This window comes from Equus quagga, chromosome 12, assembly GCF_021613505.1.
Source record: "Equus quagga isolate Etosha38 chromosome 12, UCLA_HA_Equagga_1.0, whole genome shotgun sequence".
In the NCBI taxonomy this organism is placed as follows: domain Eukaryota; kingdom Metazoa; phylum Chordata; class Mammalia; order Perissodactyla; family Equidae; genus Equus; species Equus quagga.
The window spans coordinates 79,318,497-79,344,466 of record NC_060278.1 but is presented as its reverse complement, the minus strand read 5'-3'; the positions used below and the strand labels follow the sequence as shown (position 1 = coordinate 79,344,466).

General features: G+C 40.9%; 2 protein-coding genes across 5 annotated transcripts in view; one reads left to right on the top strand and one right to left on the bottom strand.

Annotated features, from left to right (window-relative positions):
- MCM8 (minichromosome maintenance 8 homologous recombination repair factor) overlaps positions 1–12,192 on the bottom strand; it is a 43,406-nt gene extending 31,214 nt beyond the window's left edge. Inside the window, exons 1-7 of one of the 3 annotated variants that reach the window (XM_046677938.1) lie at positions 11,890–12,192; positions 9,115–9,276; positions 8,769–8,852; positions 6,861–6,943; positions 6,298–6,447; positions 4,461–4,564; positions 3,484–3,682 (exon numbers count right to left, since the gene is read on the bottom strand). In XM_046677938.1, the coding sequence (XP_046533894.1) occupies positions 3,484–3,682; positions 4,461–4,564; positions 6,298–6,447; positions 6,861–6,943; positions 8,769–8,852; positions 9,115–9,271 (777 nt within the window). In that variant the 5' untranslated portion in view covers positions 9,272–9,276; positions 11,890–12,192. The remainder of the gene's footprint in view (positions 1–3,483; positions 3,683–4,460; positions 4,565–6,297; positions 6,448–6,860; positions 6,944–8,768; positions 8,853–9,114; positions 9,277–11,889) is intronic. The other 2 variants (XM_046677939.1, XM_046677940.1) reach the window with 2 other exon arrangements.
- Positions 12,193–12,384: 192 nt separating this feature from the next.
- Positions 12,385–25,642, top strand: TRMT6 (tRNA methyltransferase 6 non-catalytic subunit). Of its 2 annotated transcripts, none has more exons than XM_046680040.1 (11): positions 12,385–12,630; positions 16,779–16,906; positions 18,575–18,684; positions 19,244–19,335; positions 19,465–19,548; positions 19,814–19,938; positions 20,707–21,065; positions 21,469–21,554; positions 22,188–22,290; positions 22,646–22,732; positions 24,106–25,642. In XM_046680040.1, the coding sequence occupies exons 1-11, from the start codon at positions 12,503–12,505 to the stop codon at positions 24,295–24,297; spliced, it is 1,494 nt and encodes a 497-aa protein (XP_046535996.1). In that variant the 5' UTR covers positions 12,385–12,502; the 3' UTR covers positions 24,298–25,642. The 2 variants fall into 2 exon arrangements, with proteins under 2 accessions (XP_046535996.1, XP_046535997.1); XM_046680041.1 differs by having other exon boundaries at positions 12,442–12,634.
- The last annotated feature ends 328 nt before the right edge of the window (positions 25,643–25,970 follow it).

Here is a 25,970-nt window from a genome sequence, read left to right as displayed (position 1 = left end):
CTATCTAGCCTCCTTTCGCACTGTTTGTATAGTATAATATCTATTGTACCACAGGCAATTTTCACCATATAAGTAAATTGCGTTCAAGTTGTTGTAAGTCACTTGTTTGCTGTTCGGACCTCGAGATGCATTTATCAATTCGGAGATTGTGGCAGACTGTATTTTCCAAATATGGTTGCGACAATATCTCCCCATGAGCTTTTCTAGAACCTTGCCTCTCCCCCATCAAGAGACAGAGTCTAATTTCCCCCTCCTGGAATCTGGAGAGGCTGTGACTCACTTTGTAACCAACAGAAGGTGACAGAAGTGATGCTGCTTGACTTCTGCGGTTAGCTCAAAAGAGGCAAAGCCATTTCTGCCTGTCAGCTGGACCTGTCTCTTGACTATCAGCAGCAATGTGAGGAGACCAAGTGTCCTCAGCCGTCACACTGTGTATGAGAAGTCAAAACCAGCACACACAGAAAGACCACATGAAGGAGAGATGCCTGGCCAGCCCCAGTCACTCCAGCCCCTTGCTGTTCCAGCTCTAGCCACAACTGACTACAACTCTCTAAGAGACTTACAGCAAGAACTACCCAGCCAAGCAGTTCTCCTGAACTCCTGACCCACAGAAACCAGGAGAAGTAAGAAAATGATTGTTATTTTGAGCCACTAAGTTTTAGTGTGAGTTGTTATGCAACAGTAGTGACTGGAACAGAGATCACCTGGAACAAGCATCTTTCTGATCACTTCAATTCACTGAAGTGCAGAGCCACGCAGAATCTCTTCACACTATCATTCATCTTACAAGTCTGCATTACTACCCACTGTATTGTAGGTGGAGAAATACCTTGACCAAATGCTATTTACAGAAAATATCCAACTTAATCAGGATTTAAATTCTGGCCTCTAAGCTAAAGGCAGTGCCTGAACTGTAAGCCCAGACAAATAGGAGATAACACTCATTTATCAACACCACTGATTATTCAGAACCAAGAGCTGAATTTAACACACCTTGTTTTTCCGGTAAGAGATGGAAGCCTTAGGAATTTTGATTTCAGTAAAAATTTAATAAATGTTAAATTTATTAAAGTTCAAGGATGAGATAGGCAACTCTGGAAAAGAAGAATAGATATTGCAAGTCTCCCGCCTTATCAAAAGTTTTAATAAGACCAATGTAAACAAAATTCCATAGAGCAGAGACAGGACCAGTGAAATGAAACAGACTCACACGTCTACAGGAGCACAGTGTATTACAGAGGAAACATTATACGTCAGTAGGAATAGAGGGCTTCATTAATAAATGGTGACAACTGGTTCTTCACCTAAAAGAAAAAAATTAGATCCCTAGCTTTATGCCATTCACAAAATTAAATTCCAGATGGACAAAAGATCTACGTACAGAAAACAAAACTTAAAAGTATTAGAAGAAAATGTAAGAAATGTGTATAATGCTCAAGTGAGGAATGCCTTCTTAAGCAGAACATAAAATGTACAAGTCATCAGGGAAAAGACTGATTAATTTAACCATCTCAAAACGTAAAACTATACAACAAAAAATACACCACAAAGTTAAAAGACAAACCAAAGACTGAGCAAAGATATCTGTAATGAATATAATCAATGATTAGCATCTAGAACACATAAAGAACTCTCAGTAGGATAAACATAAAAGTGAACAGAAGATATAAACAGAAAATTCAATAAGGAAACTGAATGGCCAATAAAGATGTGAAAAGATGCTCAACCATAACAGAAATCAAAGAAGTTCATATTAAAGATGAAATACCAATTTATACCCATCAGACTGGCAAAAATTGAAAAGTCTAACCACACCAAGTGTTAATGAAAATATAGGGAAATGGTAATTGCTTAATACTACCAGTAGGGGTGTAAAGTGGGGACCAATACTCTGGGAAGTTATTTGGCTACATCTAATAAAGTTAAAAATAAGCATATCCTATAACTGAGAAATTCCTTTGCTGAGGAGACATACAAGAACGCTCTCTGCAGCATCATTTCTAATTGTAAAAAACTGGAAACAACACAAACATCCACCAGGAGAATGGATAAATAGTGGCTATTCATTTAACAGAATACTCCACAACAGTAAAAATGAAAGAATTACATATGTATCAAGATAGGTAGACTCCCAAATAACCAAGTGAAAAAACAGTTGCAGAATGTTACATTCAGTATACCCTTATGTAAATACACACAACAAAACAAGCCTTACATATATAGGCAAGTACGAAAACGTGCACTTGAAGCATACATACCAATTTCAGAATAACAGCTGCCTCTAGGATGGAACAAAGTGAATGGAACCAGGGCGGGGAACAGAGTGACTTCAACTTTAATTATCATACTTAATATTTTTTGTTAAAAGAAGCTAAAATCACAAAATATTAATATTCACTAACTTATAATGGTGGGTATATAGATATTAGCTATTCTCTACACTTTTCTATGGTTTTAAAATCTATAGTTTAAAAAAAGTTACTAAAGAAAAAAGGAACATATCACTTTCAAACAGCAGAATAAAGAAAACGTGATGTCTGTTCCTATTAAGCCAAAATATAAATATGAATGGAAAGGATCTACATTAACTTCAGGATAATGATCGTTCTTGGGAATGGTACAAACAAGGGGTATATCAGAATTGCTTTATATCTTTAAAAATATATCTAGAGCTGGAAAAATGTAAATTTTGGGAGGTGGGTAGAGGAATGTTTTCTTTCTTTCTTTCTTTCCTGTTCTGTTGTTACGTGCCGTCAAGTCGGCTCCAACTCCTGGTGACCCTATGAATGAATGCTGTCCACAATGTCCTGTCCTCAACAGCCCTACTCAGCTCCTGCAGACTCAGGCCTATGGCTTCCTTTATGGAGTCAATCCATCTCACATTTGGTCTTCCTCTTTTCCTGCTGCCTTCTACTTTTCCCAGCATTATTGTCTTTTCCAAAGAATCCTTCCTTCTCATGATCTGCCCAAAGTAGGACAGTCTCAGATTTATCATTTTTGCCTGCAGCACTAGGTCAAGCTTAATTTGCTCTAGAACCCATTTGTTCGTCTTTCTGATAGTCCAGGACATCCACAGATCTCTCCTCCAACACATATTTCAAATGAATCAATTTTTTTCCTGTCAGCCTTCATTGTTCAGTTTTCGCACTCGTACATAGTAATTGGGAATACAAGGGGCTGGATAATCTTGGCCTTAGTTTCTAATGACATTTCCTTACACTTGATGATCTTCCCTAATTCTTTCATTGCTGCCCTTCCAAGTCACAGTCTTCTCTTGATTTCCCGGCTGCAGTCTCCGTTTAAATTGATAACTGAACCAAGGTAAACAAAATCTTTAACAATTTCAACATCACAATTTAAAAACTGAAAATAAAAAATAAAAATAAGCCCTATGTTCAGAAACATGGGGAAATGCTTTCTGTAAAATGATTTGCCTTCTTTACCAAGGTAAATAAAGAAGTAGTTAAAGAACACGATTGTCACCTTTGTGGGAAGATTATATTTCCCATCTGGAAGAGACAAACTCTGAATTTCTCCACATGCACCACAAAGAAAAGCCATCTTGGTGCAAAGAGGCTTTGTATTACTGACGCGGACCACTGTCCCTCTCAAAGCAATGTATTTGCCATAGTAATTTGCTCGGACATTTTTGAGTTGTGTCAAGGGCTCATAGTTGTAAACCCTAAAAACAAAAAGAGGAACATATTTATCTATGAATTTAAAGTGAACAGAAAGTTGAGGTTGTCTGTATTTTCACAAGTTCCTTTTAGGAGCAACTATGGGATTCTCAAACCACATTATCCCTATACATCAGAAATTTCACAAGAATTAAATCATTCTTAAAAATAAAAAAATGCTAAATCTTCCCTTTTCTTCTTGTACCATTGGCTGTTCTCTAAGGAAAAAGGAAAAAAACAATGCCAAAAAGAATGTCTACAGATTCAGCAACTTTTGAGTTTCTTCTTATTCAAGAACTGTTAGGGAATGTCTTCTATGAATTCTAGAAAGGAAAAACAAAACCCTGGTGATCAGCTACCTCTTCTAATGAGAATTTAAAATCTTAAAATACAATAAAGATGGATTAAAGAAAAACAAAATTCCATTTGCTCTCTGCGTCTAGTAGAAACCTAGTAATTTTAACAAAATATAATCACACCACTTAGTGTATCACACAGATTATTAAATTTAAACAGCAGAGTCTTGATAAGTACACATCCAAAATCAACATTTAGAAAAGCATGCAGGTTGGGAAATCAACTTATTTGGGCAGAAAAGGTTTATTTCTGTCACGATCTTCAAGAATTCTCAGTGGGTTCACTTGGGTGTGACGACCAATGAGATAGCAAAGAAATCATACCCTTTTTACTGATTTCTTTGGCTTTATAATACAAGGTTATCATTCTTAAACAGTCTCCAATGCCTGATTCTAAATAATACTTTAATACCAGCAAATTCCTCACCTTGCGTGAATATGTGGCACATTTACCATTGTTTCCCCATCTCTAGACAATCCTTCTTGAGCTTGTAGTTCAGCTGCGTGTCTTTCAAGGTCCTTAGTTAATACCTAAACAGGATAGACATTTACTCAAAAGTTGGAAAACAAATATCTTCTTGAAGCAGAAGTCTTTTATAGAGAATATGAAGCTTATGAGTATAAACAGCTCAGAACACAATATTAACAGAACTCTAACAGCCCTTTAAAACTCTGATATTTAATTATGACTATTTATTTTATAGTGGATTATGTTTTATCAGGGATTTTGTTGTCCCTGGATTGGAAAACTCCAGCATTGGCCTGCTACGTTCTGTTCCAACTAAACCTAATATTAAAAGTCCGTATAGCAGCCTCCAAAGTTATTACCTACTGGATGGGTTCTGGTGAAAAATATCTTCTACCTCTTTACATTTACTGCTTAAGATAAGGACAACTAAGATGACTTTTGAAATATCCAATATTCACTCCCTTGGCATTTGACATTAAATATTTAATATCTACATGTGTACAAAGCAGTATGCTGACAACCTGAGAGAAAATGAGATGCACGTACATAGCTATAATTGTCATACGGACCATAAAGATTTACAGACGAAATACTATTTTGAAAAGGGATCATGAGAAAGGTTTCACAGTGAGACAATTGAGTTAGGTCCAAAAGACTTGGACATGCAACACAAGGGGCATTCTGTGCTGAATGGACAGCATGTGTGAGAGGCAGGAGTATTGAGAGAATCCTGAAGAGAGCTCAGTTTAGCTGCATGGCAGTGAACGAGGGCGAGCAGTGGGGAGAGGAAGTTGAACTGGACCATGGAAGGCCTTCAACCCTTCATAAAGGGTTTGGATTTCATTTGGCAGTAAAGAGTCACCACAGTTTTCAAAGACAGATCATGTTTTATCATGTATAGCAACAATTTAGGAAAGGTAATGAAGGCTTAAGACAGAGACAGTAAGGATGGAAAAGAGGTGGGCATTTTAGAAATAGAATTGAAAAGATGTGGTGACTTGGAGAAGAAGAACTGATGATCAAGATGAGTCTGAAGACAACAGCCAAGGTTCCAGTCTCAGGTTACTAGCAGTGTACACATCTTCGTGACGAACTCTTTCTTGTGCCTGCATCCCCTACCTCCCTGCTCTAGGTCCAATCCTCAGTGCCCCTTTTTAAGACCCACTGTAAACTCCACCTCTACCAAGTCTCCCTGTGAGCTTTCCCCACTCCTCCCCAACAGCTGAGGGTCTTATCTTCATTACTGAACATACCTAGCACCTTATCTGTGCCTGTCCTGAGATTTACTACTCTTTACCTTGAAGCATATCTGTCTGCCAGCCTAGAAAATGCTTTCACATATGACATGTCATCTGACCCTGAGAAAAACTCAGGCAGGCACAATACATACTGTTATTTTCAATCTATATATGGGAACATTCACAGAGATTAAGTGACTTGCCTCATGCCACAGAACTTAGATCTGAGGTTGATCTTTCTATTCCAAGTTCATAACTGATAACTTCATGATTCTGTCTTATCTCTCCTATGAGATTGTATAACTCCGTGAAAACAAGGTTTAATTTCTGCACAATCTTTCATAAGACTAAACTAATTCAAATAAATTAGAAATAAATGTTATATTTAGATAAGCTGTTGTATGTAGAATGAACAGTATCTTTTAGGACAGGATTGCAACCTTTCAGTTCTAGTCAACAATTTTTGGTAAAAACTAAGTATCTTTTAGAGACTGTACTGTTACTGTGAAATCTTCCTTGAAAATTTTGACAAAAGTCTGCACAAAATAAATATTTACCTGATGTATTGCCAGACCCATGCAAGCCAAGGTTTTCTCAGGTGTATCCCTTAATTCATTTGCTATATTTGGTATCAATTTAGCCATTTCGTCGTCTTTTGTCAGTTCTTTAAAATCCACCAAAATACTTCCCTTTCTTTCGATTTCATCCTATAAAATATTAAGGCGTGAAAACAATGATTGCTTTTTCAGAGTCAACTATCACAACTGAGCATTCAGTTACACACTTTGAGAAAGCATGTTTATGTGGTGATAATAAGTAATCTAAGTTTTGTGCCAACCACAGTTCTAATATTTAAAATATATTAACTTATTTATGCCTCTTAACAACCCTTTGTGGTAGGTTAATACTATTATTGCCAACTGAAAGATGAGAAAACCGAGGCACAAAGAAGGTATGTAATTCACCAAAGTTCACCCTGCAGCTAAGGGCAGAGCTGGGATCTGGACCAAAGCAGTCTGGCTCCAGTGTCTATGATCACAATCACTAGCACCTCAAATACATCGTTCAATGAGGCAACATACAAAGGTGGACAAGTAGCTTTCTTGTACGGGAATCTTACCTTATCATACAAATCAATATGTCTTGCGAAAAACTTTTCAAACGCTTGAATCTTCTCAATAAAAGGAGAGCTATCACTGTAAACTAGTGCAACAAACATGGCATTAGCACTAATAATCACACACGTACAAGCATATTTTTCATAAGACAGAAGAAACACTATATATATGATAGGTGACTTTTTCCAATGCTTTGCATTCTAATTTCATTCAGCTAAGAATTGGTATAAAATGTGTACTTAAGATTCTAAAACAAATTTAGGTCTGCATAATCTGAAATGCAGACAGGAAGTGTCTCTAAAAGCATCAATATCTGGAAATCTCTGTACTGCACCTCTGACACCTAATAGGACCTATTAGTTCAAACAGCTTACATGATAAGCTTAAACCAAAAATTATAATAAAGCCAAAGCTAGACACAAACTAAATTCTTACTCTGAAACAGAGCTGAAGACAGTCTTTGCAACTGCAGTAAATTCTACTAGTCCAAATTGCCACTTGTCAAATCCCTTTCTGAGATCCAGGGAAAGACAGCCCAACACTTGAGTCTGGTCTTTAAATTGTAAAGCTATCTTTTACACTTGAAAGTTCTACATGTTTGAATTGCTCTCCCACAGAGAAACAGTACAATGAAGTAGTTGGGAAGTACAACGAAGTAGCTAAGGCACCTCCTGAACTGCATTTTTAGGACCAGTCCAAAGCTCACTTCTAGTGTTCTGAGCTAAATGCTAGGGAAATATTGTGGATGCTGGTGGCTAATGCATTCTAAAGCAACAAAAGACACATCACCTATGAAACATATCTGTCTATATATCAGAAAAAAAAAACAGACTCTCAATATAGAAAATATTTGTAAAGCACTTTATTCATTTACAAAATGCATACTGAGTGTGTGATATGGGGCAAGATCTTTGCCCTCAAGCAGTGCACAGTCTAGTGGGGAAAAAAATACAGATATATAGATATATCCCATCTCTCATAAAAGACGTAACAAGCATATAGATACTATAAGAGCACAGAAAAAACAAGTCTCCGAACCTATATAGACAGAGGTATGATGTTAGCTGTGTTCCTGATTACAAAAGGGAGATTCCTTAACTGTTTCCTACACAAAGCTGTGCTGGTTATTGTCTCTCAGTTCCAGGCCCACCCTTCTATTCTCTGCTCTATGATCCTATGGTCAAGATCTGGACACTGCATTTCCCAGACTCCCTTGAGGCTCTACCAATTGGAAGCACTTTAGAGAATGGAAGGTGGCAGAAAAAAGAAAGGAATTTATTGTTTTCAATGCATTTTAGTATCTCTCCAGCTGCAGAGGATAACAGTCCTGGCCTCCAGCTGTAAGCACCAACCGTGCCACCCTCCTACCAGAGTTACCAGCAGCAACCAGCTTAATCTCAGATTAAGATTAATCTCAGAGCCTCAGAGGTCTCAGCAGAGCTCTCAAGGGCACCCTTCAGAGGTCCAAGCACAGCACCGTAGGGTGCCCCTTAGAAGTCAAAGCAGCAGCTAGGCTGTGGGCCCTCCTTTGAATTCCTAGGCTCTGGTAACCTCAGAACGTCTTAACTTTTGTTCCCTGAGTCATAAAAGTAGTTTGCTGTGCCCGAAGTTACTATCATCTACCATAAATGTTCCCATTTAGCTCTTTTGGTCTTCCATCTGCACATCAAATTCCCTATATTAAATTTCCTTTTTGAAATACCTAGTGTGGTTTCTGTTTTCCTAACTGATACAAAACCTAAAAATAATGCTCTTGAAAGATACACACAATTTAATTGTTTAGATGACCTAAGACTAAAGAAGGGAGTATACTTCAGTAAACTAAATGAATTATAGTAGCATGAGATATAGCATCCAAAGACAAGTTAAGGAAATACAATTTATGGCACTTTTTGCACTTTTAACTCTACCTTCAGAGAAATAAAGCTTCCAGCCTCTATACGGTATGAACTGATCCAATGTTGATTGTAGTAGCAAAGACTGTGAAGTTTGTTCTGAAAAAAACAGAATACTAGGTTTGTAGAAACAGAGCAAATTTTTTTCCAATTTGCTTCTCCTTTCAACAATGAGAACCTGACATGATACTAACAATATCTAAATTACAAGTTTTAGTGTGAATTTTGGATATTAACATTCAAATACTACGTTAAGGAGTAACATAAAATAAAAGACAGGCTGAAGTATGAGGTAAACTGCTATGTTTGATAGGCATGATAGATTCTTTCATGAAGGAAAAAAACCTGAACAATCCTTGACCTTTCCTACCAGAAGGATGTTTTCCTGTGGCTTTACTCAGGTCAGTTCTGTGTTCTCTTTCTCTCCATTTTCCTGAGAAGCTCCCACCACCTCTTCCTCTTTTCCAGCTTTGAAATCGTCCTCGTCCAAATCCTCTGCCTCTATACTCTCCACTCATGTCTTCTAAAAGATAGAGATTAGAAAAGTCTTCATCAAAATTATAGGGGAAAAAGTATTTCTAAAAATGTAGTCCCCCGTTAACCGCGGTTTCGGTTACCCACAGTCAACCTCGGTCCAGAAGCAGATGGTCCTCCTTGCGACATATCATCGGCAGGTCAACAGTAGCCTAATGCTACCTCACAAGGCCTACATCATCCACCTCACTTCATCTCATCATGTAGGCACTTCATCATCTCACATCATCACAAGAAGATGAGTACAGTACAATAAGATATTTCGAGAGAGAGAGGGACCACATTCACCTAACTTTTATTACTGGATATTGTTGTAACTGTTCTATTTTATTATTAGTTATCGTTGTTAATCTTTTACTGTCCCTAATTTATAAATTAAACTTTCTCATAGGTCTGTATAGGAAAAAACATAGTATATATAGAGTTTGGTACTATTCATGGTTTCAGGCACCCACTGGGGGTCTTGGAACATATCTCCCTTGGATAAGGGGTGACGTGTATTACCAGAGAAAATAGCAAAAATTAATATATTCTAGTGTGAGACTAGCAAACAGGCATGCAACGCTGTACATGGTATAAGCTTCCTTTACTCTTCCAATTTGCAGTTACTCTTCTAATCCCCATCTCTTTTTAACGCATCCCACAGATGTTTAACCAAGTACACTGGATGCTCATGGGATAAAAAATAAGAAAAGGTACAGTACTTATTTTCAAGGAACTTCCACAATAGAAATTGAAAATAAGACAAGTAATTACTTCTATGATAACTTGCTGGCAACGTTTTGAGACTTATCTTAGGGCAGCACCGGCTGAACATAATCCTGACCCGTGAGACACCAGGAATACATCATCATAGCTCTTTATATACAGTCAATCCTGCAGTGTCACACCCACTTTTATCAGAGATACATGGAAATTCTCACATAGGCATCTAAGGTGGACCGTTTTGGGGAAACACAGGAATGGGACAGGGTACACATCTGTTTCAACTTTTCTTTCTTTCTCTGTAGGGCCAAAATTAGAAAGAAGTTAATTTTCCAGTAGATTTACAACTGTCTTAAAAAGACAAGGGAAGAAAGATCATTTCTAGGTGAATACTGATTAGATGGATTATTTTCAGTTTCCAGACAAATCTGTTGAAATGCAGTAAAGTTTTTTTGAAAGTATATCCATGTTAACATAATCTTTTTTTGTTAATTAGCTCTTCACGTTTTTTTTAATTTCGTACCTATCAAGACACTCATTTATTTTTTTAAGATTTTATTTTTCCTTTTTCTCTCAAAGCCCCCAGATACATAGTTGTGTATTTTTAGTTGTGGGTCCTCCTAGTTGTGGCATGTGGGACGCCACCTCAGCATGGCTTGATGAGCAGTGCCATGTCCACGCCCAGGATTCCAGCTGGCGAACCTGGGCCACCAAAGCAGAGCACACGAACTTAACCACTCAGCCACGGGCCAGCCCCAAGATACTCATTTTTATTAAACTTAATGCCATAAAAATAGTTCCTGGTTAAGGAGCAATAAATTGAAATAGGTGACCTTTAAAAATGGGTTTGGGGGGCCGGCCTGGTGGCACAGCAGTTAAGTGTGCACGTTCCGCTTCAGTGGCCCAGGGTTCGCTGGTTGTGATCCCGGGTGCAGACATGGCACCACTTGGCAAAAGCCATGCTGTGGTAGGCACCCCACGTATAAAGGAGAGGAAGATGGGCACGGATGTTAGCTCAGGGCCAGTCTTCCTCAGCAAAAAGAGGAGGATTTGGCAGCAGTTAGCTCAGGGCTAATCTTCCTCAAAAAAGAAAAAAAGGGGGTTTTAAAATAATTCATATAAGTGGAGCACAGGGCATTTTTAGGGCACTGAAACCATTCTCTTTGATAGTGATACACGACACTATGCATTATGTAAATACAGGAAACTGTACAACACACAGTGAACCCTAATGTAAACTACGGACTTTAGTTATTAACGATGTATTAATTTTGATCCATCAATTGCAACAAACATATCACACGAATACAGGATGCTAGTAATAGGGGGAACTGGAGGTGAGGAGAGTGAAGAGGTGATATATGGGAACTCTCTGTACTTTCCGTAAACCTAAAACTTCTAAAAAATAAGTCTATTTAAGAAAATAGCTCATGTCCTAAGGATAAAAACAAATAGGAATACATCCGCACACCGTAGCGCAATTCACTACAAGAGGGCATATCCGAATCTTTATTTAAAGGTATTTAGTTAATAAATAAGTTAATAACTAAAGTTCAGATGTTAGGGCACGACAGGACGTTGATAATCATCTAGACCATATCGTACGTTAAGAAACTGAAGCCCAGAGAAACTAAGCGAACTGATCAACATCAAAGTTGTTTGGTGACAGTATTGAACTCAAAACTCCGTCTTCACACTCCTAAACTAAAGCGCCCCTTCGACAACGCTACATGCCCTATCTTTTTCTAACGTGATAATATGGGAAGAATAACCAGTAAAAATTCCAACACAAATGCAAGAGGCAGGACTGGAGAATGAGTAAAGGAGCCACGCGTCCGCCTGCCGTACTTCGTTAAACAGCCTACTTCATTTACGTCTCCTCACACTAAGTTCTTACTTGTAAAGGACGGCGGGCCCAAAGCTCTCCTAGTTCACCGCTGGGCCGGCTCCTCCGTAGGAGCAGATGCGCCCGGCCGGCTCTCCCTTCGTCCCGGCGGGCAGAGAGACTCCGAGGTCCGAGGCCCTCAGCTAACCCCTGCCCAAGTCCCGCCACTCTCTTTAGCTACAGCTCTCCTGACGTCCCCGCGCGAGGCCGAGTCTCCTCTATCGGAGCGGTTCGGTGACCTCAGTTTCCCCACCGACGCTGCGAAGGTTCACGGGAAGCCATCTAGCGCCTCCAGCCGAAATCCAGTCTCCTTCCAAGTTCTTTTTTGGCGCTCCTGTGACGCAACTTCCGTCCAAAGAGCGGCAAGACGTGAGGGGCGGGACGGAGCCCAGCCAATCAAGGAGTTCAACCAGACGGAAGCCATGAAGCTCCCGGAAGCCCCCCCCCAGAGGTTCCGACCGGAAAGCGGAAGCAGCGCGTAGCACGTGGGGGCGGTGCCGGTCGCAGGGATCTGCGTCCCTTCGGTTTGGGGGAGGTGAGGCTGGCAGCTGCGACAGTGGAGGACGAGGGGAGGGCCACTGGGGACTGGAGAGACGCTGCGGAGCAAGGAGACCGGTTGAGCTTCATGGAGGACTCAGGGGAGCAACCGGGCCCACAACCACCGCATCCTGGGGACCACCGCATCCGCGACGGCGACTACGTGGTGCTAAAACGGGAAGATGTGTTCAAAGCAGTGCAAGTTCAGCGGAGAAAGTAAGTCATGTCGCTGGCCTTAGGGATCCCTCGCCCCCATCTTCCAGAGACGCCCTCCCTCCAGGTCTTCCCACAGACCTGCTGCCACCAGGGTCCCGTTCTTGGCTCTCTGGATTCCCCACTTCTTCTCTCGTTATCTCCTCTCAGGTCTTCCCACAGAGGCCTTTTCCCCAGGATCCCATCCTCGGGCCTCGAGGTCTCCCCTACTCCTCCTGCTTCTTACAGAGCCCCTTTTCCCTGGTCTCATACCTAGCTGTCTGCCTTCAGCATCCCTCTCGGTCTTTCCACAGAGTCCCTTTCCCATTCCTGACCCTCGTGGGGCCCGGATACTCCCCTGCAGGCCCACCCCACCATCTGTCCTTGGGTTCTTCTCCTAGGTTCTTGAGATTTTTGTCTCCTGTTTTCTCACAGAACCCATCCTTCATCCTCTGATCTCATCCTTGCCTCTCAGAGTCTGCCCCTGCCCCCTTTTTACCATAGACCCTTTTGCTTCCCTTAGCCCTCAGCCAGCATCAATCCCACAAAAATGACACTTCTCCAACCTTGTCTGGCCTTCCAGGCTCTTCTCTCTACCCAACCAGGAATACCTGTCTACACAGAATAACGTTAGGAAGCAACTTTTCATAGAATGTGGGATCACTCTAGGGTTCCCTCCTTTTACACCAAAAGATGCAAGGTCTGGGAAAGTTAAACTACCCAAAAGCAGTTTGCTCAAGATCTCAGAACTTGAAATTACGTTTGACTTGTGAACCTGCTGATTAGTAATCACACTGTCTTAGTACTAGGGAAGTGGGAATTTTGATAGCTTTCTGGCTGGGGGACGGAGGCAGGGGGCTGAGGCTGTTAAATTCCAATAGCTTAAAGTATATTGGGATGTTTTGGTTAATTATCTGAGAAGTACAACCAAACTTTGAGTTGGGTTATTATAGTACTTTTGACAAGGAAGTAGATTGAATGCAGTGTCAGGAGAACAGCTTTCTGTGGACCATAAGGTTACATATTGTGAGACTTGCGATTTCTGATAAGTGCTCACTTCAGATGAATTCTTTTACTCCTATGTGAATCAAACTGTTGACTGATATTTAAAGTGAAACAGATGTCATTAGAAAATAGTCAAGTAACAGTCCGTAAGGCGCCAAGCTGGTGATAACCAAGTGTATTTGCACAAGCACCAATTCAGTGCAGGAAAAAAAATATAGGGGGAGAGGGGTTTCTTTAGTCCAGAGATGAAATATCTGCACCAGCTCTTAAGCATTTTTAAATTCCCCGTTGATATAATATTTCATTTTGGTAGTTGAAATTAGAGAAATCTTATAACTATCCCTCATCCCTGCTGTACGTTGTATTTTTGAACCCAGTACTTTTTTTCTTTTCAGAATTTCTGATTAGAAGTGTGTGCCTGCTCCCAACTACATAACTTTTGGAAAGTGCTAGTACTAATTACTTAAACTTTTTAATTGAAGTATAACAGTGCAGCAGAATCCTTAGGTTATAAGTTTGATAAATGAGCCCAAAGTTATACAGCTGTACAATGACTGAGCAGGTGAAACTTTGGTTTTTCTTTCTCATACTGTCCTTTTAAGTTGCTTAATTTTAAAATACGGTAGTTTGAGTGTGCTTTTTAATAATGTGCTCTTTTATTTATTTTTTTTGCTGAGGAAGATTAGTCCTGAGCTAACATCTGTGCTAATCTTCCTCCACTTTATATGTGCGTTGCTGCCGTAGCATGGCTGACGAGTAGTGTAGGTCCATGCCTGGGATCCAAAACCACAAACTGGGACTGCTGAAGCAGAGAATGCTGAACTTAACCACTGCACCACTGGGCCGGCCCCAAATGTGCTTTTTTAGACAAGAGCTTTTCCATTGCCAAGGAGATAGAGAGCAACATCTTTATTTCTAAAAAACTCTTTAGACATTTATCTGGAGACACTTTTCATCACTTTTTTTGGCAGAAGCCACAGCATTAGTTTCCCTTTTATTTTGAAAATGGCTCTCTGAGCTCCACTGCATCCCAGGCCAGACTCTGCCTTCAGTCTTCTCTTGAGGCTGCACTCATCTGGTTGGGCAGAAGCAGTCCTGGCTCTCTGAGAAGGAAACTCTGCAAATCTCACCTTCCCAGCGAAAACATGCGTCCACATCCCTCTGACTGGGCCCCACTTTCCTGACTAGTCAGTGACCTGTCGGGCCAATCACTTTGAGTGACACACCCTTCTTTGTATATCAGACTGGCTGCCAAAGGGGTAAACCTGACCCAGGTCAGACCCAGCATTTCAGTAGCACTGGGGCGTTCAAAGGATGAGGGTGCAGGGTGCATGTCTGGGCTGAACTGAGTTTCAGCTTCTCTGAGGGGGTTATGTCAGCAAATGTTTTGAGTATCTGTTATGTTCTGTTATGTGTTAGTAACTGGGGACCCAGCAGAGACTAAGAATTGACCCTACCTGGATCACTTAGGATCTCACAAGAATTCCCTCAGTTGGTTTGAGTGAGAAGATCTAATTAAGATGTGACACACACCACCTACAAAGGTGTGACGAGGTTTACAGAACCAAGAGGGAATGCTGATGCACCCAGGGTCTAGCAATGGTGGGAAGCCTTCGGCAAGGAAACCTGTGATGGGGTCTATGCATTCTGTCATGGTCAGCCTCCTGGGGCACAGAGAAAGGAAGAGAAGATGTAGGGTGGGGCACAAACAGAATTAACCAGTACCTGTCTTCCAGGATTCAGAGTTCTGTGGATGTGGGCCATGTCCTGAAGCTAGGCAGGGCTTCCTGAGATCTTTGGTCTTTGCTGGGGCAGACTGTAGTACAGTGGAAAGAACCAGGCTTTGGGGTCAGGCAGACCTGGATTTGAATCCCAGCTCCCACTTTCTAACTGTGAATCTTGGACAAGATCCTTTTCCCTGAGTCTCAGATTGCTCTTCTAGAAAAAGCTATGTCCCAGGACTACTGTGAGAATTAAATCAAAAAGTATGAGAGTGTAGCCCAGCGTCATAATGGTTGAGTTCATGCACTTCACTTCAGTGGCCAGGGGTTTGCAGGTTTGGATCCAAGGCATGGACCTAAACACCACTCATCAAGCCATGCTGTGATGGCATCCCACATACAAAGTGGAGGAAGATTGACACAGATGTTAGCTGAGCAACAATCTTCCTCAAGCAAAAAGAGGAAGATTGGCAACAGATGTTAGCTCTGGGCCAATCTTCCTCACCAAAAAGAAAAAATAAAAAAAAAAAGTATGAACACAGCTGGCACATACTGCCCAGCCCTGGTCCACACTCAGCAGTTGTTAGTTTCCTTCTTTTTTTTTTTTTTTTGCTGGAGGAAGATTCACCCTGAGCTGGCATCTGTTGCTAGTATTCCTCTTTTTTGTATGTGAGCCCCTGCCACAGCATGACCCCTCAGAAGCAAGTGATATAGGTCTGCTCCTGGGAACCAAACCCAGGCTGCCAAAGCAGAGTGTGCTGAACTTAACCACTAGGCCCCTGGGGCTGGCCCAGTTGCCTTCTTTTGAAAGGAAAGCATTTGCTTTTGTGGGGTTTCTCTTTTAAATTGTAATAAGAGAAAAATCTGGGTAAGAGAAAGGCTAAAATTGCCTGATCCTCAATACAGAGAATTGTCAGTGTTAGGCACCCTTTCCAAATGTGTAGACTGTCAGTTATGTTTATTTGTAAATACAATTTGCTTTTACTAGATAATTTTCAAAGAAAATGGCCAGTTAAATTTGTTAAGTCCCTACCACCTCAATGATTGTTCAGTTTGAGATTTTCTTGTGTAAGTTGCAAGGGGCATCACAGTGTGTGTCCAGTGGCCTGCCAGTCTTGATGACCCTTTATACTATTCACAAATCCTTGGAGCCTGTGAGTTTGGACATCCCGTCCAATAGTGCAAAATGGAGTCAAACCAGTGCCTCAGAAGAGGAATGTCTTCTGTCCTTGTTTCTTGTTCCAAAATCAGTGATTTTGTGGCTTTATTAATTTGTGTCTGTGCCCCAACCCCATTCTCTCTAGTCCATTTGTAAGTTTGTGTTCAGAGATAATGCTGCTGATCATCGTTTGTGAAGACCAGTTTTGAAATAAACTAGATCAAACATATCTTTTCTATTCTGAATGCAAATGAGATTCAACTAATTGATTGTATTTTCTTCCCCAGAAAAGTAACTTTTGAAAAACAGTGGTTCTATCTGGATAACGTCATTGGCCATAGTTATGGAACCACATTTGAAGTGACCAACGGAGGAAGTCTTCAGCCTAAGAAGAAGAAGGAAGAGCCTACTTCAGGTGCACTAGTTGGGGTGTATGAAATAGATGCTCTTGAGCTGGCTAGTCAGAAACCTGTCCACCTCAGTTAATCCTAAAGTGCTAGCCTAGGCAGTCCCCACAGAAATCTAAACTCATAATCTAAGAACTGTAGCTTGCTGGAATGAAGCACGATCTGCCTTTGGCTTTGAGATACCTGGATTCTGGCTCCAGCCCGTGGTTAACTGGCACTCTGACCTTGGGCCAGGCATTTAATCCCACGAGTGTTTGCCGCTTCAGTGTAAGAGCAGGTGGAGAACCATTTCAGTGCCCAGAAGCTAAGTAATGGCTGCGAGGTGATTAGTGTATAGGGTGGAGGTTAAAGGGTCTGGCTTTGAATTTAATTGACTAGGGTTAAGTTCCAGCTTCATTGCTTGCCTTGTAACCTTGGGCAAGTTTTTAGTTTCTCTGAGTCTTATATCCTCGTGTGTAAAATGGGGCCATAAACACATTTAATGCCTAGGCTATAGTGAGTGTTCAGTCATATGACACATAGGAAATTCTTAACAGTGCCTCGCCTGTGATAAAGTCCTCATAATTTTAACTGGTATTGTTAATTAAAATTAAATACTTGTTAAAATATTTTATTAATAAAAATGCTTAAATAATTATTAAAATTAAATAATTAAAATACTGTTAAAGTTCTGCTTCAAACCAGGTAATTAAATACTTTTAAATTAATGTCCATGTTTTTATTAAGCAACAAATATATTCCAGGAATGATTAGGCACTGTGATTATAGCAGTTGATGAGATAGATCATCTCATAAAACTTACTTAGCAGTGGGGAACACCAAAAATAATCAAGTAGACAAGCAAAAATCAAAATTTCAGATGGTGACGCGTGCTGTGAAGATGACAGAGCAGGGAGGTGTCCTGCAGGCTGATTGGGAAATTTGGCTGAGATGATGAGCTCAGCCTTGAGTGATGGAAAGGATGCAGTCACTCAGAGTGTCATAAGAGCATTTCAGGCCAAGGGAGCAAGAGCCAGAGCCCTCAGTGAGACAATGCTTAGTGCGTTTAAGGAACAGAAAGAAGGGTAATGTGGCTGGGGGACAGGCGTCAAGAAATGAGGCCAGAAAAGGTAGACGGGGCAGATCATATGCACCCTTGCAAGTCGTCTTTGGAATGTATTCTAGTTGCCACTGTGTGGTTTTGTGCATCAGAATAGATGAGCCACTTAGCGCTTTAAAAAGATAACTGTGGAGGGGGGCCGGCCCCGTGGCCAAGTGGTTAAGTTCGTGCTCTCCGCTTCAGCGGCCCAGGGTTTCACCAGTTCGGATCCTGGGCGTGGACATGGCACCGCTGGTCAGGCCATGCTGAGGCCGTGTCCCACATGCCACAACTAGAAGGACCCACAACTAAAAATACACAACTATGTCCCGGGGGGCTTTGGGGAGAAAAAGGAAAAACAAAAAAGATAACCGTGGTGCTGAGGTGGATTGTAAGGGGGCAAGAGTGGGAGCAGGAAGATGAGTTACAGACTTGGAGTAGTCCTGGCAAGAAAGGATAGTGGACTGGGGTGGGGGCCGTGGAACTGGAAGGCCAAATTTGAGTGACTGATGGGCTGGATGTGGATGTGAACTTGGAGAAAGAAAGATTTTTAAATAATTTCAGATCGTAAATGTCATAAAGCAATTTCCTTCCTTAGAGACCAAAGAAGCGGGCACTGATAATCGAAATATAATTGATGATGGGAAATCTCAGAAACTTACTCAAGATGACATAAAAGCTTTAAAGGACAAGGGCATTAAAGGAGAGGTAATATTCAAAGGATGTTGTGTTTTGTTTCTGTTTGGTATTTAGGAAATTGCTTGGTTTTTAAAGCAGACTTTACCTACGGTAAAATATAAAAATACTGTATATTCCTGTTAGAAATAGCTTGAAATATACATGCAATTCATATATGAAAGATTTCATTTCTTACATGCAGGAATGTAAGTGAATGATGTTACTGATATTGTTAGCAAAAGAGAATTTCATAACAGTGCATATCAGAGCTTAACTTTGTTCATTTTCAGTAATGTTTTCAGCCAGTCTCTTCAGGAATGACAGTTTCCTCTACCTCTCTTCTCCCTTTTATTGTGTATCTCTGTTCTTTTTCCTCGGTTTAAATGAAGTTATAAAGTACTTATATTTTAATACAATTTCTAGACAGGGTAAGGGAGAAAAAAAAAAGCAAAGTTCATCCATTTTGACTTCCGTGGAAAAGGAACTGGAGAATCAAACCTTTGGATACATTCTGGGGTAAGAAACCTTTGAAGTTATCTGTTCTGTGAAAATAAAGTTTCAGGAAATCTGCTTGCTCCTTTTCTTATAGGAAATAGTTCAGCAGTTAATTGAAAATAGTACAACATTCCGAGACAAGACAGAATTTGCTCAAGATAAATATATAAAAAAGAAGAAAAAGAAGTAAGTAGTTTTTGTTTGAAAAGGATGAAAACATTATATCTTTTTATAACTTTATAAAATATGTTATTAAAAATAAAATATTTTTAAGCCAGTTTTTTAAAATTGGTGTTCTCTTTTTTCTTCCCCCAGATATGAAGCCATCATTACTGTTGTGAAGCCATCCACCCGCATTCTTTCAGTTATGTATTATGCCAGAGAACCTGGAAAAATTAAGTACGCTTTGTTTCCTTTCAAAAGTATAATTGGGGGAAAATATATCTTTAAGAAAATCATGATTTTAAGTAAAATGAAAAACTTGCTCACCTGCATAAAGTATCCTCCTACCTCATAAATTGTAAGTCCTTTTTACTGTTGCTTCCAAAGCAATCAATAATCTTATCAACATAATTTTTATAAAACAAACAAAACTTGAAAAATGATTATTAAAATAGCGGGCTTTGCTTAGCTAAGAGTGAAGGAATCATTCTTTTTTCCTTAGCCACATGAGATATGATACACTGGCCCAGATGTTGACGTTGGGAAATATCCGTGCTGGCAATAAAATGATTGTAATGGAAACATGCGCAGGCTTGGTGCTGGGTGCCATGATGGAACGAATGGGAGGTAAGATTTAACATTTTCAAGTTCATTAAAACCCCACCATGATTTGAGTAGAGGGGTCTGAAAAATTCAAACTCATGGCAAGCAAGGTGGAGTCACTACAAGCTTAATGAAGTGATTGGGTGGGCCTGCACAGCTCCAGTCCCTGGCACCTTCCTGCACAGTCCACATCTCCCAGCCTGTGCTATGTTGGCACCCCCAGATGGCAGTTGTCCTTTCCAGCCTCAGTATCATTGGGGGTGGTTCTGAAGCCTGTGGCTGGCTAGGACCTCCAGGACAGTAATTTCAGTAAACTCTTGGATAGCTGGTGTTCATTTTATTGGCCTGGATTGAGGGGATTGGGTGGGAAGAATACTAGGGATGTGTTCTATCCTGGAAGAATACGGCACAGCCTGATTTGCCTGAACTTTCTCTGACCCCATAGAAGACAAGAACTTTTAACCGCCCTGTTTGAGGATTGGACTTAGAGGGAGCTGAGAACCAATCTCCAATCATGTGACATTCACATTTGCACAATCACAGGGTTTTACTGTAGTGTCAAGTGAGGGTAAGCTTCTTTAAGGCTTCCTGTTTATCTCTTGGAATTATATTACCTCCATTAGGAATATTCTTAGACTCCAAACGGACCCCTAAAGGAGCTGCATCATCCTTCAGCCTCTGAACAAAGTAAAGTAGGGAGACCTTGAGCCTCCTTACTGTAGAGGACCCTGAGGGTTTGCATAGTCTAGCATCGCCTCCATGGAGAGATGTTTGTTTCTTTTATCTGCTCAGGTTTTGGCTCCATTATTCAGCTGTACCCTGGAGGTGGACCTGTTCGGGCAGCAACAGCATGTTTTGGATTTCCCGAATCTTTCCTCAGTGGTCTCTATGAATTCCCCCTCAACAAAGTGGACAGTCTCCTAAATGGAACATTTTCTGCCGAGATGTTATCTTCAGAGCCAAAAGACAGTGCTTCGGTTGAAGAAAGTAATGGCACGCTGGAGGAAAAACAGGCTTCAGAACAAGAGAATGAGGACAGCATGGCAGAGGCCTCAGAGAGCAATCCCCCAGAAGAACAAGAAACAATGGAGATTGTCTCTCAAGATCCAGAATATAAGGAGCCTAAAGAGAGAGGAAGCAGAAAGGATTATGTAAGAATTTTATGAGTCCCCACTACTCTCATAATAGTCCCCTCAGGTCTTCAGTTAACTTCATGTAAGCTCTGAGATTTGGTTTGGCTTTGGAGCATCAGCTCCCAAGATGATAAATATCAAAACAGATGGAGAAAGAGAGTGCGCGTGGGTGTATCCATGTGAGTGATTTAATCTTAGGGGTGGAGCTGTAGGATACAGAAGCATTGTATAGGTAGCTTAATGATGTTTTTTAACATGTGGGCTTTCTTGTGTGTTTTCAACTTCCTTTTAAGTGACTGACTTCCTTTTGTTGCTTTAGTCCAAGTTGATAAATATTGTTGAAATGTTTTGACAGACCAGCGTTTCCATAAACCTGACTGAATGACCTCAGTACGTTGGTTTCTTATTTTTCTTCTTGAAGATTCAGGAGAAGCAGAAGAGACAAGAAGAGCAAAGGAAAAGACAGTTAGAGGCTGCTGCTCTGCTGAGTGAAAGAAACGCAGATGGGTGCGTTGATGAAAGAATGCAAGAGACATCTTGGTGCTTGTGGGCTCTGCTTCAAACAGATTAGCATTCTCTATCTGCTTGTCTGCTTTGGTGACTGTGGGAGCAGAGATGATGATTCTGTCTTGGGTTTTTAAAGAAAGGAGCCTGCATTTGGCAGAGGTGGGAAATTGGTCATGTTAGTTTCAGAGTTTTAGAAGAAATCTGAAATTTCTCCAATGATGGTGCATCAGATGGGGCTGTGTAGTCCCATTAGGTGCAGGTGGTGGCATATTCAAACTGATGTTATACTGGCTAATGGCAAGGGCTAAGGAGAACCTAAAAGGAGAGTAGATTCAGATATCTGCAAAGCCAGTATTATGACGTTGGATTTGTTTCCAGGTGCTTTTTTTAAAATCAAGAATGTCATTAAATGCTTAGAGTTGCCAAAGCAACATGAGACCTTATATTCCAGCTTGTGTTTCCTAGAAAGTTAATAGCTTGTCATTTTATTGTTTGGAATTCCTAGAATGTTGTGTTTTAAGCTTTTCCTTGTGTGAGTCATGCAAGTAAATATGGTAATTTTAAATGCATTTTAAAACTTATGCTCCACTTTGGGGGTGTAGAGAAATAATTTGTCTAACGTTTTCCTTGCAGTTTAATTGTAGCTAGTCGTTTCCATCCCACTCCATTGCTGCTGTCTTTGCTGGACTTCGTGGCCCCTTCAAGGCCATTTGTGGCCTACTGTCAGTATAAAGAGGTAATACTGAAATGGAATGAACAGGAATTCTTGCACCTGAATGTTGACTCTCAAATTTGGGCACTCAAAGTAATTCGTTTTTTTGTGAGGAAGATTGGCCCTGAGCTAACATCTGTTGCCAATCTTCCTCTTTTTGCTTGAGGAAGATTGTCGTTAAGCTAACATCTGTGCCAATCTTCCTCTATTTTATGTGGGATGCCGCCACAGCGCGGCTTGATGAGCAATGTGAGGTCCGTGCCCAGGATCCAAACCTGCAAACCCTGGGCCGCCGATGCAGAGCATGTGAACTTAACCACTACACGACCAAGCCGGCCCCTCAAAGTAATTCTTAACAGCACTCTGTTTATGCCTTTAGCCCCTGTTGGAATGCTACACGAAACTGCGGGAAAGAGGAGGGGTCATCAACCTCAGGCTGTCTGAAACCTGGCTCAGAAATTACCAGGTACGTGTTCCACAGCCAGTCCCAGGAGCTGTTTTCCTGGGACTTTACAGTAGTGCCGGAAGTTGTTAAATGGAGATATCCCTGTTTCTGTCTGCAGAGATGAAAGAGAACTCAGAGAAAGTGCCCTGACCTCTCCTGAACCTTTTTTCTCCTTTCATGTCTAAGTCTATTACTCTGTAACTCCAGTCCAGGGACTTTTAAATTGCAAACAGTTGTGGTTTGTGTTGCCCCAAAGCCTCGAGATCACTGTGGAGGGAATAACTGATAATAGCAAAATCCCCAGGCCAACAAGAAACATCCCTTCCTCTGTGCTGGGATGTTTCACAGCAAGTTTCAGGATTTACATGGGTTGTGTGTCAGTTCAGGACCTCTGGAAGTCATATGCCAAGATGGAATTAGAAGTGTAAGGGATTTATCAGGAGAAATGCCTTTGAAAGATACAGGGAAGAGGGAGCAGGATTAGACAGGGAGAGCCATCAGACCATGATGCAGGTCTGATGCCTGTGAAAGGAGGAAGGAGGGTAGGGGAGGAAAAACCTGCAGGGCTGCTCTGAAAAAGTCTCAGCCAGGATGATGGGGAACCCCTGAGCAAAGATTGCCATTAAAGGAGCCCTGCGTTGGCCAGAAATAGTCCAGTCCTGGTACCCACACTCAGCTGTGGACTTGGAGCAACCCATGGCCTCCCTGGGTGTGAATGCTACAGCAGATTCCAAAGGAGCAGCAGCCAGAGGCTTTCTGCAGCTTGAACTCTGCATAATCACTTCCCTCTGGAAGAGAGATGTGAGGGAGCATCTCCATGGCTGCCACAACCCCTGCCCTGCTGCTTGCACATCTTACTTAATCCCGGACACCCTATAGCCTTGGGCGACCCTGCCCTTCATGGCAGTCATCTTATTTAGCCATGGTAGTGGGAGAGAAGAAGGCTTGTCAGAGTTAACAGGGTATTAGGGAAGGGAGGCTCTGGATGTCTGTCCAGTAGCTGCATCTCCATGGGCCCAAGCTCCACTGTTGGCCATGAAGCTTCCTAGAGCCAAAAGGAAGAAAGCTACACACAAGCCCAGGGTAGTATACAAACCATTGCCCATTCGCCACTAGAAACTTCCTTCAGGTTTAAGAGAAATGGCTTCATTTTATTTTCCAAAGAGAATCACTTAAGCCAATTTCTACACTTTTATATCCACTAAAATCACTTAAACCAATTTCTACGCTTTCATATGCACTATCTTGTGAAGGAAGGGGCTCCTTAGGAATGGATTCCGTTACATCTTCGAGAGAATCTTTGTCATTTAAATTCTGATTCTGGCATGTGTATTGTTAGTATGTGCTTTATCTGCTTAGGAAAACATGAATGTCTGTCTTTCTGTCTTGATTAGGTTTTGCCAGATCGAAGTCATCCCAAACTACTGATGAGCGGAGGTGGGGGGTACCTTCTCTCAGGCTTCACCGTTGCTATGGACAACCTTAGAGCAGACCCCAGCCTCAAATCCAATGCCAGCACTTTAGAATTACACAAGACTGAAGAGCCAGCAGCTAAAAAACGGAAATGCCCAGAGTCTGACTCTTAACCTTTCAAAAATTGCTTTGTTTTTGTTCTCAGGCATTATACAGTTAGTAATTAACTTTAAATGCCATTACTAATTGTTTTTTTATACCCTAAGAATAAGAATGTGTCTATACACCTGTTCCTGGGGAAGACAAATTAGCTTTTTGTCCAACTCTGATACATGTGGGTTTGGTCTGTCAAAACCGTGAGCCAAAATACCCAAGCCTGGGGTAAGCAGCGGACTGGTATATGGCCAATTCTGTTTATTTTACAAAAATCCTCTTAAGTACTTTTAGTATTCTGTGCAAGTATCTTGAGAATTTAGACATCCTAAAAATATGTTTATACAAGACTTTGTTGTATGTTAAGCTAAGCAGAATAACAGCATAGCTAAAACTTGGTGAGTACTGAAAGGACGGAGTCTGTGGAAGAAATTTCCTCTGTTCATTCTGCTCTCTTCAGCCTAAGCAATATGGATGTGTGAGTGTGTGAGATTTACAGCACCAAAAATGTCCACCCTGTTCCCTACAATGGAATAAAATTTTTAAAAATGCTAGATTTTATTATTTTAGTAGTTGACAACCTAGGAAAGTTTTGCGTATTTATTTTATTGCTTTTTTGTTGACAGAAAAGTGTAGTAGGGTACTGTTTTTACGTTAATTTGCCAGTCCCCTCATTCTTTGTTCCAAATAAAGTGACTAGAATTTTTGTGTACTATTCAATTAAAGGAAACAGAAATGTTTTTTTCACTCCCCAGAGACTTACGGAGATATATATATATATATATATATACACACACACACATGCACACATACACACATATATGTATAGGGATGTTGGTATATACACATACATATAAATATGTATACACACACATACACATGGAGACAGAAAGAGAGAATGCACTACTTATATGAACTATGACAAAGTTTAGTGCAGGGCTTAGACCAGTTTTCATTGCATTAGTGTCACTCCTTGTCAAATGTATTTTAAAGTGCCTTTTTTGCTGATTATTAATGTTGAGCTCTGGCATGATTAGGTGATTAACCTTTTTAAGCTCTGAAAAAATATAGTCAAACTATTTGGTCATCTGCTGCAGCCAAGAAAAGTGTTTGGAGTAAGCCAACGCTCTTGTCCATTTGAGAATCTGAGTCTTGCTCACGAAATATGCTCATCATGTGTATTGTTCACGTCATTATGGAATAGATGTGGATCATCCAGTGAGGAGCATCTCAGAAAAAAAGAAATTGCTTTTTCCTAATAGCATGTACTATTCTGATAATGGCCAGTGTGATCACCAAGTACAGTTTTGATTCCTTTTTCATAAAATAATTGCTTTTAAAGAATAAAAGTGTTTCCTACTATGATCTGTCTGACTTATATTAATGATGCTGTGATGCCGCATTCACTGGCTTTCAGTCTATATGAGAAAACATGCCCGGATTGGCACATCACTGAATATGTCCTTGCAGACAGTTAGCAGCCACATACAGCCAGTCAGGTTTGGTGAAGAACACAGTATGTGCACAGACTGGATTCAGGAGTGGCTGCTCTCCACTGGTCGCTGTTAGAGCACTGCTACTTGGGACTAAACCAGTTTCCAAGTCCCACTCCATTCTCCTCAGTCCGGGGGGTTGCACTGCCATGGTCCCACGTGCCCATGCAACTGCCCCTGGAGTTGGCTTGTGGACTCGT

Coding starts and splice junctions, on each gene's coding strand:
- TRMT6 (XM_046680040.1), top strand. CDS start 12,503: ATGGAGGACTCAGGGGAGCAACCGGGCCCACAACCACCGCATCCTGGG. Junction 19,549..19,813: donor AGAGAACCTGGAAAAATTAA/GTACGCTTTGTT, acceptor TTTTTTCCTTAG/CCACATGAGATATGATACAC. Junction 21,555..22,187: donor AGTGAAAGAAACGCAGATGG/GTGCGTTGATGA, acceptor TTTTCCTTGCAG/TTTAATTGTAGCTAGTCGTT.